Source organism: Apostichopus japonicus, chromosome 5 (genome assembly GCF_037975245.1).
Source record: "Apostichopus japonicus isolate 1M-3 chromosome 5, ASM3797524v1, whole genome shotgun sequence".
Lineage (NCBI taxonomy): Eukaryota > Metazoa > Echinodermata > Holothuroidea > Aspidochirotida > Stichopodidae > Apostichopus > Apostichopus japonicus.
In genome coordinates, this window is record NC_092565.1 from 4,054,233 (window position 1) to 4,075,452 (window position 21,220).

General features: G+C 37.6%; 3 protein-coding genes across 13 annotated transcripts in view; 2 read left to right on the forward strand and 1 right to left on the reverse strand.

Annotated features, from left to right (window-relative positions):
- Positions 1–10,183, forward strand: LOC139967354 (MSL complex subunit 3-like). Its single transcript, XM_071971051.1, has 11 exons — positions 1–208; positions 934–1,016; positions 1,592–1,687; positions 2,468–2,550; positions 2,893–2,948; positions 3,494–3,601; positions 3,913–4,061; positions 5,298–5,429; positions 6,472–7,052; positions 8,022–8,106; positions 9,009–10,183. The coding sequence occupies exons 1-11, from the start codon at positions 95–97 to the stop codon at positions 9,091–9,093; spliced, it is 1,572 nt and encodes a 523-aa protein (XP_071827152.1). The 5' UTR covers positions 1–94; the 3' UTR covers positions 9,094–10,183.
- LOC139967357 (copper homeostasis protein cutC homolog) lies at positions 10,057–20,092 on the reverse strand. Its single transcript, XM_071971063.1, has 7 exons — positions 19,952–20,092; positions 18,436–18,495; positions 17,728–17,896; positions 16,759–16,799; positions 15,439–15,474; positions 14,942–15,103; positions 10,057–11,769 (listed from the first exon to the last, which is right to left on the reverse strand). Exons 1-7 carry the CDS (start codon positions 20,001–20,003, stop codon positions 11,555–11,557), a joined length of 735 nt encoding a protein of 244 aa, XP_071827164.1. The 5' UTR covers positions 20,004–20,092; the 3' UTR covers positions 10,057–11,554.
- LOC139967355 (pyridoxal phosphate homeostasis protein-like) overlaps positions 20,057–21,220 on the forward strand; it is a 26,781-nt gene continuing 25,617 nt past the window's right edge. For 9 of the 11 annotated variants that reach the window (XM_071971052.1, XM_071971058.1, XM_071971053.1 and 6 more), the window contains exon 1: positions 20,415–20,619. In XM_071971052.1, coding sequence (XP_071827153.1) covers positions 20,524–20,619 — 96 coding nt within the window. In that variant the 5' untranslated portion in view covers positions 20,415–20,523. Of the gene's footprint in view, positions 20,190–20,414; positions 20,620–20,731; positions 20,863–21,220 lie in introns of those variants that run through there. The other 2 variants (XM_071971062.1, XM_071971061.1) reach the window with 2 other exon arrangements.

Consider the following 21,220-nt stretch of genomic DNA (forward strand, 5'->3'; position numbering starts at 1 on the left):
TGGAAAACATTGACAAAGCAAACACTCGGTGAGCTATTTGAACCTCTCTGTCGCGAACTAAGTAAAGAAGCTTCACCGAAGAACGTGAAGACAAATGTCGGGAATTATTTTGACACGAGGCGTAAATTCGGCGAAGTATGAAGTCGGCGAGAGGGTTCTTTGCTTTGAGCCGGATCCAACAAAAGTAAAAGTGCTATACGATGCAAAGGTAGGATAAATTATTCGAACCGAATCTGACCCAGCTAGCTGAGAACTGTTTGTGTAATGGGGTAGGGTAACATGTTACTTGTTAGCCTGGATCTAGTTTTGATTGACGATTAACGTTACATCCGTTTAAGTTTACAGTTACCAGTAATATGTCAGTAGTACCCAACATTTTGTAAGAAAATGATTTCCAACGGTTCTTTGGTCCGACTATGATCTAGTTTCGTAATGTAAGTATTTCAACTTGGAAACACGAGCTTCTGGAATTGCTTGTTTGTATATTTTCTTTAGGTATGGGTTCCGCGATAATTTTATGTAGGCTGTGGCTACAATACAGCCTACAGGTAGCCTAGTTCATGTTGGTTTTTACCAGTAGCGTAGTAGACTTGAAATAGACCTGTGAATTTTTTACTGCATAGCAGGCTCAGACATATTTTACATGACAATGACTAGAATGATAACAACATTCCTTTTGAGTTTTCCACTTTGCATTGCATGTGATTGTGATTAAAAATCTGGCAGACCAGACAATGGATTTTGAATTGATGGAAACTATTAATTATGTTCTCTTTATTGACATTCTTTTCGTAAAGAATGTATCAAGATGTGATAGTTTAATCGAGTTATATTTTATCATGTACGCTTTTTACCTTAAATTGGTTACCAAGCATCCAAACCGCTCCTTCAAAGGATGTTTATTTAAACATTTCTTTATTTCAATTTTCTTAGATACTTGATGTCAAGTGGACAAGAAATGAAGCAGGAAAAAGAGTACCTGAGTATTTGGTTCACTTCAATGGCTGGAACAGAAGGTAACAAACAATGACCCTCGATCTAGCACTGGTAAAATAGGATGTCTTAAGAGGTGACATTGAATGACTGTGGTATTCCCAGTGACATCCATTCTTTAATGACAAATTCAACATGTTTTGGAAAATACCTTGACAGTTAGTTTTTGTTTTAAACCCTCAAAGAGTGTTGTAAAACCAATTCACTTCAGTTGAGCACCATCGATGCTGTTTTGGTTCCTGGCCCTCCTCCCTTGTCAAAGTTTCTCCACTGACAATCTAACAACTTATAATGCACAGCAGCAAACTGATTTCTCCTACTTTTATCAGTAAACCTAAAATCCATTTTGTATTTTTTAACTTGTCTCAGGTACATTCTGTTACAGCACTACCTGGATTTTCTCTGCCTCTCATTCTTTCACTCTGATTTAAACCTATATACCCAGCAGTGTATTTCCAATGCTCCCTCCCATTCCCCCTGTTCTTTGAGAAAGGTCTGATACTGAGAAAACAGGTCAGAAACGTATTCATTGCACAGTGTTTCTGCTCTGAGCTTTTCCTATCATCTTCTGACACACGTTCTAATCTTTTTTGTCTAGTTGGGATCGTTGGGCTCCCGAGGACTTTGTGATGAAGCACAGTGCAGAAAATGCTGAACTACAATGGAGGCTGCAGATGGAAGCTGAAGAAAAAGCGTAAGAAACCCTTGAAATTTATGACAAGGGAACAGACAAGGATATTGTAATGCTTGTCTGATAACAGAGAAACATAATCGTACCATCCTGATGAAATTTGCATTCAGTTCGTAAATATTGCTATTTTGGAGATATTGGTAGTTGAAAAATGTTTTCATTGGCACCAAATACAAGTTTGAAGCTAAGAGGTTTGACACCATAGTTACACCCTGATGACAAAATGTTTTGTGTTTAATTATTATTTTTTTGATCTGTCATTAGTTATGCTTGTCTCTTTACCTAAAGGTACTGCAATGTTTCAAAAATACCAATGAATGTGGTGTATTCATAGTAATGTCTGCCAATTTGAAAGAAAAGTTGGGGGGCAACTTTTTTTCTTATAAAAATTTAATTTTGGTTAACTAACAATCTTTGAATGCAGATTCGTTCATACAAGTCAAATGTAAAATAAATTTACTTGTAGACTTTTTTTGTAAACATGTAATTACAATATCTGTATTTCTCCTTTTTCTGTTGTCATATTAACAATTATCAGTTGTAAGTTTTTTTTTATAGTTTTTTTACCAGTCTACACACTGTAAAAATCAATTTGGTATAAAAAGTCAACACAAGATTTCTTCCATGTTGTGTTCATGTTTCTTTATATTAAACATATTTACAAAGTTGAGGTAAAGGTCTTGCCACTTGGATCAAACATTGAAAGGTATTTGAATTAAGAATGGCAATAAGTGATGCTTGTCCGTGGAGCAATTGTGGTTTATCTTCTGATTTTATTTCCAGCTTAAAAGGCAAGAAAAAGAAGAGGAAACCTGGGGAAGGTATTGATACCGGAGGCAAGAGACAGTTCATTTCCGACTCAATCAGTAAGTTGCGCTGAATGTCGAATAACTGTTCATATCCATCTGTGGGGTGATAGCCAAGACATTTACTAAATACCCCCTCCTTAAAATATTCTTGGTTCCCAAACTGGGAGGGGTTAGAAAAATATCCCTGCTCCTGAGGTGACGATTTAAATTTTCTACTGTTTACAGCAAATGTGTTATATGGCTTCAAAACAATTTAAAAATCAATTTGAATATTGTCAGAATTTGCAAGACTAGCTATTTTCTGCCCTCCCCCCTTCCCCTCTTTTTTATATGAATTTGTATTTGTATGTATTTGTATGAACTAACAGCAGCTAACATAAAGTTGTGTAACTGTTTCAGGTGGAGATGGAGAATCTGAAGACTCCAGCGTCTCAGAGGGTAATCCAGTTGATGAGGTGAGGAATAATGAAAGACTAAGACTAGTTCAGGTCTAGTGTTTTGAAACTTTTGGGAATTGCTTAGAAAATATGCCGGTGCTGGTATAAATGATCTACTGGTTACTATCAGATTTCTTCTCGTGATTTCCTTGAATTAAAACAAAAGCAGAGTTTATTTTGCACCGTCAGAGAAATGCAAGTAGTCTACTCTGTAATAACTTCTATATATACTCTTCTTCCTAATTTGACATACAAAATTGCAGGTATGGCTCATAAATCTAATTATTCGTTCTGTATGTTTACAAAAAGAGCATTCAAACAAAATTTCATAGAGTAATGGGCAGGATACTAAGTGAATTGTTTGCACACGTTACAACGAAAGGAGGTAAACCGTTACAAAAGTATTTGCGAAAAGGCTTCCAGGTTTGGCAGATGTACCGGAAATAACAATGCAGTCTAGTGTCTACTTATACCAATGTTAGAATTGACGATGATCTCTTAAATTGTTCGATTACTGTAACGTGATTTGTCTTTCCATCTCTCTATCTATCTCTCTCTTTTAGCTCTGCTTGGATATTGACGATGACATGGAGGAGATACCTATTCAGATACCGGAGTCTCTCAAAAGCAGATTAGAGAACGATTGTTACAATGTCAACTGTCTCGACCAGGTACGGAAATCTAGTCAAATAGTTTCGTTCTTACGCTCACCCAAGTTTGTCATTCCTGAAACACCTCTGAAATTTCATTATAATTCCACATTAGGAGTGGTGCATTTTTGGGGGTTTTGGGCAATTAACAAACAAAGATAAGTAGAAGTAGAAACTGAAGCATTTTAATTGCTCTGTGGAATTATTTGTTGACATTTGTTGACACTTTGTCTTTGCACTTCCACATCTCTTGCTGGTTTATTTGATCGTTCCTTGAAATGCCCTCTCATCTTAACACCTTCTTTTTTCTTCTTTTTTTGTTGTCTTTGCAGCTTGTAAGACTGCCTTGTGAACCTACAGCACTTAGTATTCTAGAAGAATACCTCCAGTATTTTGGATTACGTCATCCAGAGGTAGATACACAGCCTGTTCTGGGAACTGCAATAGAGGCTGTGGTACCCCCACCGTTACCCCACCAAAAGTAAGTCTCCGAACCATGTAGAACTGCATCGCAGACTGCAGTACACTCACCATGACCTTTAAAAATGATCTGACCCCTCCTGGAGTCACTTATTTGACAATCCTGTACTTGTATAACCCTCCCACCATCATCTGAACAAAAATAAGTATCATTCCCTTTAAGAACTGCCCCCCCCTCCACCCCCGGCCGCAATACCCTCATCATTACTCTCAGAGATAATTGGTCCTCTTGGAGGGGTACCAACTCCTACTACCCAACTTGGAACAGTCCCTCAGACTGATACCCCAGGGGTAGAGACACAGATACTGCTTAAATCAAATCACTGGGGGGGTCTCATCCCACCCTCCTTCCCCTCCCATAGGTAAACAGAATATTACAAAAACATCCAAGTGTACAGTACATAACAATATAGCATGTATATGTGTTACAACCTAAACAGTCAAAAAAATTGTTTCAAAAGTCACAAAATATAGCACCCTTTTGCATCTAAATACCCTCCATTTTACCAATATTTTTCCTGCACAACTGAATATCATAGCCCCTTCCCCTCTTCCAGTACAAAAAAGAATCGTTGGTCCCTTGCTGATACCCACACCATTATCCCACCAGAAATGGTATTACGTCTGACTTTTCTTGAATATGCTAGTCTGGCTGTGGCATGCTGCCCTTAACTAACCCTCCAAAAGTATTTGCCACATTTTGGAACAAACTAGTAACTAGAGTAAATGGTAGCTATATTCAGCCCTCTCTCGCTTCTCTATTGCCTTAATCTGAAAAGTGAAAGAGATAGTTTGAAGAGATTTGATAAAATTATTAAGTAACAAGTTTGTACATGGATACTTGTTGATGTTATCTCTGAACTGACTTAAACCTATTCTACCTCTACTGTACCTCTAAGCCTACCCTTAAAATCTAAAATTCAATCAATTAAACTATTGGATGGGACCCAGCATCTCACCCATCGACAATGGTTTGATCCACATTTTGGAAAACCTACTCTAGGAAGCACAGAGGTATCGTATCAAAGAGTCTGGGAATTCTGTACACTTGGATGGGATGTCATGAAGAGGTTTAAGTACATTCCTCTTATTGATCCAATTCGAAAAGCCAAAATTAGCCAAAAAAAATGAAACTTTCATCTCCTTAGATTTCCACATTTTCCCAGGATATTCCAGAAAAATTTTTACTCAATATTCAAAAAATATTCCCTTTCTCTCTTTTTCTCCCATTTCTCAGTTTCAGAGTCTGCCGAGAGTTTCTAGACGGCATTCGGGTTCTATTTGACTTCTTCATTTTTGAAAACTTGCTCTACGAAGCAGAAAAAGAACAGTATCTTCTACATGTGACCAATCCCCAGAATCAGAATCTGTAAGTTTGATATGTTTATATTGCAATTTTAGTATGGACACAGCAGATGAATTGGTGGGAGGAGTGGGGGGGGAAGGTATTTTGACATTTTCAATGTATCCATCAAAGATGTGAATAAGCTGGTATTTATGTTATTACACTTAAAGAGGATGCTTAACAGATTCGTGGATAACAGCATTTTGGGTTGCACGATATAGTCTTTTTCTTCTTTTGCCGATGGGTCAGCAAGAAATTGAACGTTAACCTTATCTCCTTAATTTTCCTAGAGAAATGATGTTTGATGTAAATGAGGAATCTCCGAAAACCCTTGAGGTTTCTCCCCCAGGACCCCCACTAGGGCCCCCTGTACCCCCCACTAGAGCCCTTGAGATACATTCCAGAGAAATGTGTAACTCCACTTTGTGACATGTATTTTTGTGATACAAAAGCAAATAAGAACTATCTAGAAGTGCTGCAGCTTCTGGGGACCCTGCACTCTCAGCCTTTAACCGTGCACAGTATTAATTATAAAGCAAGCTTCAGCTTCTTGTTATTTAATTACATTGTCCAGTTGTAGTCACTACAAGGCAGTCTCAAATTGATCAGCATACCTCTTGAAAAATCCTGGTTGTATGACATAAAAGTTTTGTCACAATTTTGAGTTTCATGTAAAAATGAAAATATTCATAAAATAAAATTTAGTTCAGCGATGAAGTCTGGGGGGGGGGGGGCGGAAGCCCCCTAAAGCTTCCTGGGGTCTGCTTTCTAGACAGGTGCACTTTGGCACTTGTATATTGTTTGCTTCTCCACTTGACTTCCCCCCACACTTTTGGAATTTCTGGTGCCTCCGCTGTCAGTAAAGTCAATTAATTGTTTTGGTTGAGGTGAAAGGTCATTGAAATTTTGCCAAGATTAAAAAATTTGTAAACCAAATAATGATAATATTTCAGTGTGGTAATGGAAGACCTTAGACTTGGCATGTAGATGCCTAAATATTTCATTCCAACAGTAACACAAAAAAATTGAACATTCACAAAAGCATGTACTCAAATAATTATTTTAGACATAAACCACGAAAGGCGAAAAAAGAAGACAAACCGCCAGTACTGGAACCAGAGCCTCAGGTCCCAGATAACCCCCCTGACCTGCTCAAGATGGAACCCAACGCAGACGAAGAGAAGCAGGAGCAGCGAGCAGAGACTCCTCCTCCCAGGAGAATGACGCGGAGACTGTCAGCCATAAACTCAAAGGCAGAACTCGCCAATACGAAAAGTGACCAGGAAAGACAAGAAGCCAGAAGACGACCTGCCGTGAGACATTCCAGGAGAATTGCATCCCTCTCCTCCTTACCCAGTACGCCCTCGTGCTCCCCTCCGGCGATCGCTATGGAAGCGCCTGAATTTCCATCTTCTCCCTCCATTCTGGTGATGGAAGAATCGACAAAAGAAGACAGTCCCACTAGAAGTCAACCGAAAGATATACCGGCTCCTACAGAGGAAGTGAAGGATACCCCGTCGGAGGAATCTGAGAAACAACTTCATCCACTGTTGGAAAATTTGAAGCTTCTCACCAAGGATGCACATTATGATGGAAGGATACCGCCCTGTAAAGTCTATGGAGGGATTCATCTACTGCGATTGTTTGGTGAGTTCAGAATCAGATCCTAAATTAATTCCTCTCCCACATTCCATTCAACCTTCCCCTTCTGACCCTCCTCTCCCTACCCTTTCCGGGGAATACTTCTAATCCTGAGACATGACATGCACAGGGATTTCAAAGGGACAAACAAGTTACAGTCTCATCTTTTTGGTATAACACAACATCAAAATTAATTTGTGTGTTTCCTTTTTCCGAATTGCAGAAGGGTGTTATATCTTGACGAAAAATTAACAAATTGTCAAGTTGCTAGGGTGCTCTAAACTTGACAGCAATTCAAAAATATGAAATTGGTAGGTTTGACAAGTTACACTAGAGTGTGCTGGTTTGAAAAGACAAACAAGTCAGTTTCAGGGGCCATCTCGACTTTTGTCAGGTTGTCAAGGTAGTGCAACTTGACCAGTTCTTGGATGTGGGGCCAAGTTGACTATTTCATGCAGCAAGTTGTCAGTTTAATAATTTTTGCTGAGAAATCATATTTTTGCAACTTATCAGAAAATTGCATTTTTTGTACCTTGCTGTCGTCACAGTGATGTGCCATCCTAACACAGTTAGTCTACAACTCGTCTGTCACTGCAGTACCACTGTATACATGAAATAATAGACTGCAAAGACTGCCCCGGAAGTTGTGGACATCTGGTCAACTTTCCTCTACCTGAGTCAATCACTCATTGCCACTTCAGGGAAACATTGTAGACAATAAACTGATCATGACATTGAATAAGCCTTTTCAAAATGTTTGTAATGTTTAGTTAAACGAGCCTAAAGGAAAGGATAATAAAAGTCACACCTACGGCTTCAGACATTACATCTGCGACAGTGCGTAATAAATTTCACAATGTAATGGATGAATGTTTCTTTTCATTCTTTTGCCTGTGATGTCACCTCACATCATACCCTTTTATCATCTTTTGTTAATGTGTTTTATCATCTTCCTTTAAACTTTTCTTCCTCTAGTTAAACTTCCCGAGGTCATCGGCAAAATGAACCTTCCACCAAAAAAGCAGAAACCATTACAGAAACATGCAGAACTGTTCTTGAGGTAAGAAAGCGCTATTTTCAGTTTTGTTAAGTTGGGACTAGAAGAATGAAGCACTAAGAAAGATTTGCTTGCTGGTACCAAAATTCAAAGAACTCTGTATGCTTCGTGCTTCTGTTTTTCCCGGAAACTTTTGAATTTAGATGTCGTCACAATGCTATGCAAAAGTGTCGAACAGGCTTCTCCTGTCAAAAAGGAAGTTTTGCTTCTAGTTTCTGAAGAATATACAATAACACATCGAGAGCTATTCGTATCGCTGTATTGCAGTATCACCAAGCATGATCACTGGATAGTGCCGAAGTTTAATGAACATTGCATGGCTCAGGTTTATGTTGCCCTGACAAATGAGCAATACACAGGCTGCCACAAAAGTTTTGAAAGAAAGAAAAAAAAAGGCTTAAAACTTTCTTTTTGCTTTTCAAGTATACCCATTAAGCACTTCTAGCATTTTCTCGTCTCTTTAATTTTATAGCTGTCCGCAAGTGTGTTGTGTTCATTCTCGTTCACAGAGAAAGTAGAATGCAGTTCATATTAGGAAGCTGTTTCATCACAATCATAATTATGCCATTGTCTTCAGATTAGCTTTGTCTTGCTGTCTATTAGAACCTTTTGTGTCGTCTATCGCAGGACACATCAATTGAGTAATACCTTGTATATTTGATATCACATACATTTGTGGAAGGGGTGAGAAGGGGGGGGTGGATGGGGCGTGTCATAGTAAATGAACGCTAAAGGGAAGTTAGAAAGATTGTGTAGTCAAGATTTTTTTAAATGTGGGATATAGACCAAATAATCTTGCCCTCACTTCAGTGACCTTTCGTCAAGTGACCTCAATTGGTCAATGATGAATTTTTTGTTCTCAGCCGGGAAATGATACCCCTCTTTTGTTTCTTTATTTCATTTAGGTTTCTGTCACAGGAAAGTGAAACTTATGCATTCTTTCCTGAGGGAATGTATGTCTCCAGTAAGCAGGCCTTGAAGGGTCTCTAAGGGTCAAAGTTCATAGAGGTCAAAGTTGTTAGATGGCGATTCTGACTTTTCGTGTCCATTGAACCATTTCCTGTCTTCGTCCAAGAGGTGCAGTGCTTTACAGAGTTTCCTGTCTCTGTAAGTCTAGCGTAGCATATTACACAAATATGTTAGCTGCAACGATGACCACTACCGGATGAAATGCCCGACTGCAGGAACGGCCACCAGCAGCACCAGGAGACGGTAGAGAGAGGGACTCGGCACACCTCAATAAATATCATAGCAATATTCTCACAGATGGCAATGTCAGCACCACTGAACGCTTTGCCCGGTCCCCTAACTTCAAACTGTGTTGGAATATCTGTGTTGGTTCAGTGCATGTAGCAGCAAGTTAGTGATGGATGTGCCATCAATCAAGCAATCTGAAAAGATATCTGGGCATCTCAGTGATTCGTTTACATGAGATCTAATTTCATGTTAGAACAGTTATAGTTAACCAAAGGGTGGACACTCTATTTGTGTGTCACTTTATAATGATGTGCTTGTGTTTGCAAGGGAGAAGACGTAGTTGTGGAGCGGTTTCTAACTGTTACCATGTAATTTGTAGGAATGTTTCAGTAGCACATGAGGCTGTTAGGATAGGTGTTAGGGTTAGGAGTGTGTCTGCATACTGTATATACCTCCACAATAGTAAACTATATATTGCATAGATTGCCACTTGTGGAGGTATGTTTCTGGTCATGTGCGACGTAAAGAGTACCAAACACGTCTCTGGGTCAGTGTTAAGCATGTGATGTCAAACTAAATCAGTGAGTGCGGTTGATATGGTTGTTACAAGTGATAGCTGGTTCTCTCAACGTGCATCGGTCTGCTCTTGTCTCAGAGTGTGCAAATATAACTGCTCCGAAGGAAGGAATAGATGACCGTTGCTAGTAATTTTTACCAAGAAGCATTGAAAAGAGCAAAATGTCTAAAGTTTAACAGTAGAATATGTCCACACAGTTCAAATGATGGACGAATTGTATTCAAAACTTTTATATCATTTCATACTTTTTACTGTTATTAGGAAAATTAAATTAATAGTATAGAAAGGCACGCTAGGGAATGATCATAGAAGCATTGATTAGGTTCATATCTCCCCCAAAAAGAATGTCACACGAAGACGGTTTAGAGTAATTGTAGACATGATCAGGCACTAAGGAGGTAGTTAAAACATTTGAAAGTTAGCAAGACTTGCACAGATGTGCCTGTAATACCTTGAATGACCATTGACCTCAATCAAATCCATAAGGGTTTTTCTTATCCAGTTAGGTAGGTGCTAGGACATGTTTAAGAATGATCTCCTTCCAAGTTGTATTTCTTGATTTTAAAAATGAAATTAAAAAAAGAAGTGATGTACTTGATATGGACCCATCTAGATACCATGTACACGTCTGTCTTGCGATGTCATATCTAAGCGCTAAGATACATATATATATATATATATATATATATCTATCTATATCTATCTGTTTATATATGTATATATGCATATGTATCTATTTATATATATACAGTATATATAGATATATATATATATAGATATGTACAGGCATGCATACACGCACAATCATGACTGGATGGGGTAATATTTTCACCAACAGTGAAAAAGTCCAAATTTATTCAAACTAAGTAAGGAATAAAAGTTTTAATCCATTTCAGAAGATTTTTGTCACAATCTTGTCGATCAAACACCGAGGTAAAAGGTATAAAAGTCGCTTCCAAGTTTAGATGGTCGTGATTCTGATCAGTAATGTCACTCACGAACAGCTTCAAATGGCCAGGTCAGTTCATACTACAGAGGCGTTTGGTGATTGACGTCGATACTCGCTATCAAATAGTCCTCCTGTACGTTCATAACTCGATTCTGTCTGCATCTGTCCTTAGTTGGTCCAGACCAGAGGACATCAGCTTTTTTTAATTTTGGGGAGTTGGAGAGAGTAAGGCCATCAAATACTGTCTGTTGTCTAAGGATTGGCATATAGAGATTCTTGCCACTATCGTCCAAGAAGCTGAAAAATCATCCCCGAAAAGTTGCCACCAAATAGTATTAATATCTGGACCGATATTGACCAAACTTTACTAATTGTACCTCACAAGACTTAAGACTGTCGTTCAAAGATGTCCAAATAATCGGTGTCACTTGTCGTACATGATTAAGTGAATATCAAAAATGGTGCTTTTCAGAAAGTGATTTTAAATGTAAAATAAAACATTGTTGTCCATATGTATGATAACTGCAAGGATAACCCACATGATAACATCACGTATTTTGAAATGTCGAAATCTGGGACAACTGGAATGCCCATATAAATATCAGCCTCTAATATACAGATTACATATCTGAATCTGTTGTATATTTTGCTGCACTGTAAATACATTTTGTCAGTACTCGTACTCTTCTCTGGGTTTTTTTTCTTCATCTTCTCTGGGTTTTTTTTCTTCATCTTTTATCTAACATCTCTTTCATCCTCTGGACCATACCGGCATCCGTGGACTTTGTGATGAATTCGGGTGCCCTTAGAACACCCCCCATGTAGACGGACGATTTCTGGTATTGCATCTCGGAATTCTTGGAACTTCTCGCTGAACAGTGAAATTCCTCAACATTGGTTTCTTTCAGGATTCTTTCTAGATTTCTGTCATTAATTCCGCCTCCTGTGAGTAAATAAAATTATAAAACATGGGTTTAAAGACAAATTTGAGCTTAAATTCCTGGGAAACCCACTAGAGACTTTAGGGAAATCCATAACTGAGCTTTAAGAATCAGCATAAGCACCCGGACTTAAATTTGAGAAATTCAATTTTGGTCCAAAATTGACTGTTTTGTAAGGCAATACCCTTATCATTTTGTAAAAATTGTGGCCAAAATCAGGACTTTCTCAATTCTTCCCAAAATCATGTAATATATATCAGCTATAATTATGTTCATATTGTTTCCCATTTGCAAGAAAATACCATAAAATCTTCTTCATACTCTTAATATTATAATAAGGCGAAATGAAGCTTAAACTCCTTGGGAATTCCACTTGAGACTTTTTCAATTCTTTTCCAAAATCATTTATTATGGGGTAGAGCACACTTCTCTTTATATATCAGGCAAAATTATTTTCAGTTTGTTTCCCATTAAAAAGGAAAGACCATAAAGTTTTATTCATAGTCTCATAATTTTAATAATATAAAGTAATAACCAGAATGCATTGAAGTTTTGATGACTTAATTGCAATAGACTTCTGATTATTCACCAGAAATAGCTTTTATTATATAAATGTCCTGATTTCTACCATGAGATACGGTATAATTTTAAAAGGTTTCCAGAGTTTGACAGCTGGTGACCTAGACGACCTTTGACCTCCACCAAAAGCAATTGAGTTTTTCTATTCAATATAACGTATCCACATGGCATTTACAAAAAATATCCATGAGTCCTAACTTAAGATATAGTGTTTACAAGGTTTTCAGTGTTTGACATCTGGTGACCTTAATCCTCCACATTAAACAATAATCTTCTTCTCATAATAATTCATGCACATGCCAAGTATAACAAGATTTCCACAATTTGACCTCTGGTGACATGACCTCCACCAAATTCCAAAACAACAGAATTCTTGTACTCAACGTGTCAGAACTATATACTCAATATGATATTGGTCCAAGCTTATCTTCTTTTGTATCGTGTTAACAAGGTTTTCACAATTTGACTACTGGTGACCCCAAATGACCTCCACCAAAAACAATAAGGGTTCTTGAACACAACGTGTTACAACTACACACCAAATATAAGATTGTTCCAAGCTTCTTTCTTGCGTTATCGTGTTAACAAGGTTTTCACAATTTGACCACTGGTGACCCCAAATGACCTATGATCTCCACCAAAACAATAAGAGTTCTTGAACTCAAGGTGTTACAACTACATACTAAATATGAGATTGGTCCAAGCTTGCCTTCGTGAGATATTATGTTGACATGTTTTCACAATTTGACCTTGTGAGAAACTCTTGGTGCTATGAAGTCTTTCCTCACCTCCTCTCAAATTGTATCCAGAGTTTCATTACCTTTTCCCTTGAAAAAATTGCCTCACTTATTAGCTCACTTGTGAAACTTTGAGCAAAGTGTACGGCGAGGAAGCACAAAGCCAACTGGCTTTTTATATATTTTTTTTTATAGTCTCCTTATATTGTTAGGATCAAATATTAGAAACGAGCATTATTTCTCAACAGTTACAGTGGTGCAGTGGTCAGTGCCTGTACCTAAAGATTCTATGTTTCTGGGTTCAAACCCCAGTGAGGGCAGTTTGCTTTTTCTATTCTTATACCATTTTCCTTCCATTATGAACCTTAAATATTAGAAACGAGCATTATTTCTCAACAGATACAGTGGCGCAGTGGTTAGTGCTTGTACCTGCAGAGCAAGACAAACTCCTTGTGTAGGGGTTCAATTCCCACAGGATGCATGTCCATGGTTCAAGTCCAGCCAGAGCCTTTTACTTTTCTGTTCTTTGAAGCAGGTGGAAGTATAAAGGTAAGAAACGAAGTTGATTCCTTGGGAACCAAAATGGTGTGATTGGTAGTTCCGTTGGATTGGAAATTTCTGATCGGCTCGGTTCAAGACCAGGGTGAGTGATCGCTGGCAAAAGGGAGTTCGCCGGCACCCCTCCCCCCTGACAAGGTTCCCAAGCGGACAAGGGAGTTTGCCGGCACCCCTCCCCCCTGACAAGCTTCCCTCTCCCTGACAAGGATCAGTGGAGAAAATGTTTTATAAAAACACTAAGTCCAAACAACTGGATCTTTAAATATTTGAAAAGCAAGCCAAAGCTTTCTCCCACCTTATGGTCTGGTGGTAGAGAAACAGTTTTGGCAGCAGAAGGTCCCTGGTTCAATACCAACTACTGCTTTCTTTTCCTCAAAATATATCCTACCTTGTTAAGCAGCTTGCAGAACACTCAACAATAAAATGTCTTTAAAAAATTCAATACATGCAAAAAAAAATACTTCAGCTTTATTTGTTTATTTAGAACAAACCATTCCATAACAGGTGAATTTAATAAGTACTTTTAACCATTCCTTAGAAGCAGAGAGTTGTTAGAGAAGGATTACATTTGCTTCTAATATTTTTAAGGTTTAATTAAGGATGCTTAGAACATGCACAATTTGTTCATGGACAGGACTTTTCTCTAGCTCAACCTCCTATCCTGTCCCAAAACAAACTGTTCTAATCAGAATAATTTCATAAAAGACAGCAGCATAGTACAGCGGTGTAGGATTACCACAAACTTTTTTGAGTAAACTACCGCATAATAACTACCAAGCCATTCCTCCCCTCACACCTACCACCTCCCAGACTCCCTCCTTCAACTCCCCCCCCCCCCCACCCCACCTTCATATTTGCATTACTCTGTTATCTTAGCAAGAGTATAAATACAAACCTGTGTACTTTTGAGCATTTTGGAACAAAAAAATTACTTCAATGCATTGATATTATTTACTCATATTTGAGTCGAAAATTCAACAAATGTTGCAATTTCATGATGATGATTGTCAATATTACATCAATGCAAACATTTGGATTTAAAAGCCACTTCCATGCATGATTCTGATGGTTAGTTTGCTGATCCGATACAAAAGCAAAGATTTAAAAGATATGAGGTTATCTTTGACCTCAATCAATTTCTCAGAAAATTTGGAGGGCTTAAACCTAAAGGAAATTCTGTTCATTATTCTATTAATATATATATATATTTTTTTGTAGGTAGGAGAAAGTGGGAGGGATACAGATAAATATCATAACAAAAATTGATTCCATGATTTATAGTTTGGACTACTTTTTTTACCTGGCATAATAATTATCCTGTTGTGAGCTTTCTCAACCAGAGATCTGATGAGCGGGGCACCTTCCAAGACGGAGGATTCTTGTCCTGATGTTAGAATTCTCTCAAAGCCGAGACAAATTATCGTTTCCATGGCAATAAAAGGATCCTGACACATATCAAAAGCTGCCAAAAAAATAGACATACAACGAACTATTGAATGCTTTACAATAAGTTGCCTTGGAAAATTGATAATAGCTGTACTTAAGTGAATTCCTATAAAAAGGACTTGCGATTAATATTCTTCACATAACTAAAAATATTCTGTTTTTGTAATCAGTACTGTACTCCCCATTTCCCCCTCCCCCCTCATTATCTTTCATATTTAAATGCTGAGCACCCCAAAACCTATCATGAATTTCTCCAGGTAGCTGTTAAGAGTATAACCTGAGCATGACAAATATGACATACTTGCAATTTATCCTCGCTTAAGTTTTAAGCAAAACTGAAAAATAACTTACCTCTGTGGAACGTTACGGGAAGAGGCTTACACAATGCTGGGAATAAATGGTAGAAAGCAAGTTAAAAACAATTGCAATATATTTCACCCTATCAAGTGGAGAGACATTGGGGATCTTTGGCCACATGCTAAATCAACAGAGGGGCATTGTCTTTTATCACTCTCTAGTTACACAAAACTTGACAAGCTGCAGTCTCTGAATTCACTTAGAAAGAATGCCTTTGAAAAATCTTCTTTGGAAAGTTCTGGGCAAAGTACCGGGCAAAGTACCTGCACATTCTCTTACTGACACATAATGTTTCATATTCAAACTGATATTATACATTTTTAACAACCATAACTAGGAATGCAATGTTGCCCACAGTTCTTTTGGCAACTTAACACATGCCTCATCTTCCACCAATCAGAAAGCTCCTATAAGGCATTTTCGTGCACATACGTCAAACTGAGTTGACGCTGCAGGCTTCGGTGAATTTGGATCCAGGTCTCCGAAATGGAACGTACTGGACTATTAAAGACCTGAGATTCTTGTAAATATTGAATACAAGATCTTTGGAAACATAGTTTCAAGACTAACACATAGATCGAGATACTGTATGTTACAGCACGCTACATACAGAATCTTTGGAGCTCCATAAACATGATAAATCGCGTGCATCACAACCCAGAGCTGTTATCTTTGGTTCTGTCAGGACCAACAAAGCAGAGTGCTAGCTAGCTGGTCACAGGGATCGATGGACTGTACATAAAGTTAGTGATGAAGTGCAATACTGTACATTTGAGCATAGGCCAAACATTCTAGGCTAGGCTTTGTTGGATAGTTACTTAGCGCCACCAAATAATCTGTTTACGATATAGTTTGATGTATGTTAATTTATGCATACCTTAATTTGAATGGTATGGTTTGTGTTATGTAACGTCTACCAAGGTTTCTTGGAGAACACGTTCTTGTTAATAGCTCACAATACATTACGTTAACCGTTTAGACGGATCATTTGCGTTATACTGTTTTGTCAAGTTTTCATATAAGTTTGTTAGGTTGTCCCAGGACCGACACAACAGGCTTTAGTGTTGTTTTTGATAGGTTAGGCTATAATTCAAAAGCAGATTATGTGTAGTGCAAGCTTGTACTTGAACAATCGCGATTTAGATTTTGAGCGCAATTAATCGAACTTCCAAAGTGTAATCACAGCTACTGGTGATTAATCGATTACCACAGACTTTCACAATCCGTAACACTAACAACATAAAATAAGCCATACAAAAAAGAAAGGAAAAAAGAAGATGAAAATAGTTGTAGTTAACAAAGTGAGAAATTTACCTAAAAGTTCTGTGCAGAGAGATGAATCAACATGCCCATCACTGAAAAAAAAATAAGAAGACAAATATAACATTCATAACGATAACTTAAATGATTCGTTCAGTCTCCCTTTTTGATGTTAATATGGCAAAGTGGGTAATCATTGATGCTGGAATTGCACATTTTACCAGACTGAAGTGAGTTCCATGAGTGATTGAACTGAAGAAGTGAGCACCATGAATAATTGAACTGATGAAGTCAGTACAATGAAAGATGACATGAGTACCATGGATGATGGATTTGATGGAATGAGTACCGTTAATGATGGAATTGACTTAGTGAGTACCATGACTGATTGAAATGATAAAGTGAGTACCATGGCAGATTGAACCGATGAGGTGAGTACCATGAATACTGGTATTGATGAAGTGAGTACTATGGCTGATGAAATTGATGAAGAGAATTGGTGAGTACCATGACTGATTGAAATGGAGTGAGTACCATGAATGACGGAACTGATGAGATGAGTACCATTGCTGATTGAACCGATGTAGTGAGTACCATGAATGATGGAAATGATAAAGTGAGTACCATGGCAGATTGGACCGATGAGGTGAGTACCATGAATACTGGTATTGATGAAGTGAGTACTATGGCTGATGAAATTGATGAAGAGAATTGGTGAGTACCATGACTGATTGAAATGGAGTGAGTACCATGAATGACGGAATTGATGAGATGAGTACCATGGCTGATTGAACCGATGTAGTGAGTACCATGAATGATGGAATTGATCAAGTGAGTACCATGACTGATCGAACCGATGAGGTGAGTACCATAAATGATGGCAAAGATGGAGTGAGTTAGTATCATGGCTGAAGCAATTGATGAAGTGAGCACCATAAATGTTGGACCTGAAAAAGTTAGTAAGTACTATGAATGATGGAATTGATGAAGTGAGTACCGTGACCGTTGGAACTGAATTATTACCTTGACAGGGCTCCTATGACAAAACCGTCAGCTTTGTGAGCCTTGAATATCTGGATGTCCTGTCTCATGACCTGTATCTCTAAGTCAGAATACCTGAAATCTCCCCCTCGTGGTCTGATTAAGACAAACACTGGAATCTTACAACGGCCCTTTATGACTTGCAGCAGACCTGAAAAAATTCATAAAAAAAAAGTGGAAGGTTTTTTCAAAATTGTTATATATTAATAAAAACATCCTTCTTCTATATTTTAAGGAAATAAAATGCCTTTCTGCACCACACATGGGTACAACTACGCAATGTATTACATTTTAAACAATCATAATTCACACAGATTGACTAATATAGCTATACACAATGAATTTAAACAAGTTAGCATACTTAAACAGTTGTAATTAAGACATGTGCTATTAACCTATAATTTCTGAGACAGTTTCTACAATGCTATGTGTCTTAAGTTTGACACAAATTTTCCGAGCCAAGCTACAATGATATCATCTTACAAGAAACCAGAAAGGACAAAATTCTACCATTAAACCACACTGTGCGGTCAAACAAGTACCTTGACCATCACAACTTAAAGAAATTATGAGCTGTTAAGTCATATATTGGCAATTTTATAAATGGAAACAAGTATATAAAAATGTTACAGCGAGTTCAGTTACTGTAAATAAACTTCATTTCTGAATTTTAAAGATTAAACTGATTACCTAAACTTGGTGTTGTGCCACCTTCAAATAAATTTGAACAAAGCTCCAGCCTTGTTGCTCCTGAAATGAAAACCAAAACAAGCAGTGAAAACCATGTAAATTGTTACCATTTTAAATTTGATTTCCTTTGACTCAAAAAGGAAAAACTTTCAGCTCAAAACTATGAATAGCAGATAACTCAATAAAGACAATTGATGTGAAATTGCATAGAACGGTATCATTTTAACTGAGCTTTTAGGGCATTAAACTGGAAAGGTTGAAGTTTAAATTTGGCAAGCAAGTACTGAGACTTTAAAAGGCCTAAACACTGAAACTAAATTAAACTGTCAGTTTATGCAATGTTTTTAAACAGTCTGGTAATTCAAACAAGAGGGTAATCCATGATGTTACGGATCGCATCCCTGGCATGTGCACCGATCAGCAACACTTTTTTTTTCTGTTATTCAATTTGGAGAGTAAATGGCAAGGTGACTTGAGCACTGACAAATTCACTGAGTACTCACTTATCCTCAATCATCAAGAATAGATTACTACAGAAAATATCAAATCATATCTAAGATGGTCAATGTCCCTATCAACGATGACAAGGTACAGGTCTATTTTACAGCACATTTGAAAAATACTGGCTTATCATCTTAAGCTGTCAACCTGTTTTTCCCAAAGTGAAGTAAAACGGTGGTCTAAATATTGTATTCAACGAATCATCACCATGCATCCACTAGCATTTGTTACCGAATGTTCATAATATCTTACCTGTTAATTGTTTCTGTTCAATGCAAAGAATGAAAGGAAGACCTTTCCTATTGTATCTGCTATATATAATTTAAATTACAAGAAGAGGGGAGTATTTGTAACTTTTCATAAGTATTGCAAGTGAATTTCAGATGCATTATACTCGTTTAGTTGCCTGCATAGTTGTAGTTATGGAAACAGCACTATACATATATTGAGGAAGATCCTTCTATGGAAATTGCCCAGTTTCTTCAAACTCTGTAAAATATAGATGTGCATGTTGCAATGTACATTGCAAACCTTACAAAAATTAATTTCACAATGAGTACAATTATTGGTTCTATAATCTATGCTTATGCATGCCATATCATCCGAACCACACTTACATTGCAAATGAAAGTTGCGAACTGAAAGAGGCTTACTAGAACTTAAGGCCAACATTTACGTTAGGCCTATGAAAAATGAAGAAACGCCATTTGAAACATGTTCACACAAAACTTTCATTCCAATAGCCTTAGTATGACTTGAATGCTATTGCCTGTGCTGGTCTTTAGACCTTTCTAGTTCTGTCTACCAGTTTGTGGCATCCTACAACTGGACATGCCATGCCCATAGGCCTAGTAGTAATTGATCGAACCAACTAAGGCTAGGCATAGCCTAACATAGTGATAGGTATACAGATAGGCATGCAATGATAATAAATTTTATTTGCCCTAGCCTAGTCCAATGTTATTTTATAAAAAAAAAGGAAAATTAGCCTTTGAAATATTGATATTTTTATAACCTCCTTCCTCTGCAGAGATGGCGGACTCCACTGAGTCTACACAAACCTCCATTCTTACAACTATACGGTTTCCTGAGCTAGGACAGTGTTAGATAAAGCGTGAAGTTGTATACATGCAGTTGTATCCCGCGTTGTATATACGCTTGTTAATTTTGCGACAGTTTTAGTATACAGATTGTGGGTAGCAGAAGAACGGGAGTTCCCCTTCAAACCGACCTCACCATCAGGAATGAGCAGGGTAAAACATCCTTAATTTCCTGTTTTGATTTTCATTTTTATCACGCTTGTTACACTGACATTTTTGAACAATTTGAGTGTTTGGTAAAATGGCATCACAAACAAATATGTAGTCTACTGTTTTGTTTTTATTGCTGCTATCAAAACTAAGTTTGACTACTTTGTGAACTGTTGACTGGTTGTGCTAATTTGACCTTCGACATGCGTACAGGTAGACACACATGTTATGCAATGATAAATTACATGGGTATTGTACTTTCTATTGAAGTGTAGGTACGGTTTCGGTATTTTGAACATTTTGACCCATTAACGTACGTAATGTTGGGAGAAAAATAATGAACAGAATCATTATGGCAACCGAAAACGAAGTTGGTAAAGCTCTAAGATCTGTATTAAGTCGAATTGAAGTCTCCAGCACAAAGAGGTCGACGGTAAGCAGGTTTGAACTGTATCTGTGTAACTGTAACTTGTATTTGTAAATGTAAGAGACAATTGGCCTAGCCTACAGCACAGGCATACTTTGGCCGGGGCATATAGTGTCACTGTTAGTTTCTGTTACTGTTAGTGTGCCTACGTAAAACCACCTTTCCCCTCCTCCTCGGGGGATAGGCCTACGTTCAATGTATGATCGTTACTATAATGTTAAGAGTACCGTGGCATTGCCTAGGCCCAAAGTAAGTATGATCTACAGGACAGTGTAACCCTTACAAACATTTTCATATCACTAATTAAATCACAGTTGAACTTGTTAAGCTTCAGAATGATTCCAAAACTGCACTGGCTAATCATTTAATATTTACTAAGTTTGGAAATGGTTGGAACCTATGCAAAAGTTTTAGCAAGTTGTGAGTGGGATATCCGTCAAGTGGCAATACTCAAGCTTGTTCCCACTCCAGAGACTAAACATAGAATCCTCGGTTATGAATTCAACATTGTCTGTACAGATCTACGATTGAACATGACCAGTGCCTAATTTACCTCATTATTATTTAGGAAAGTGCCAGGAAACACTTTTGTCTGTCAGATGGGACA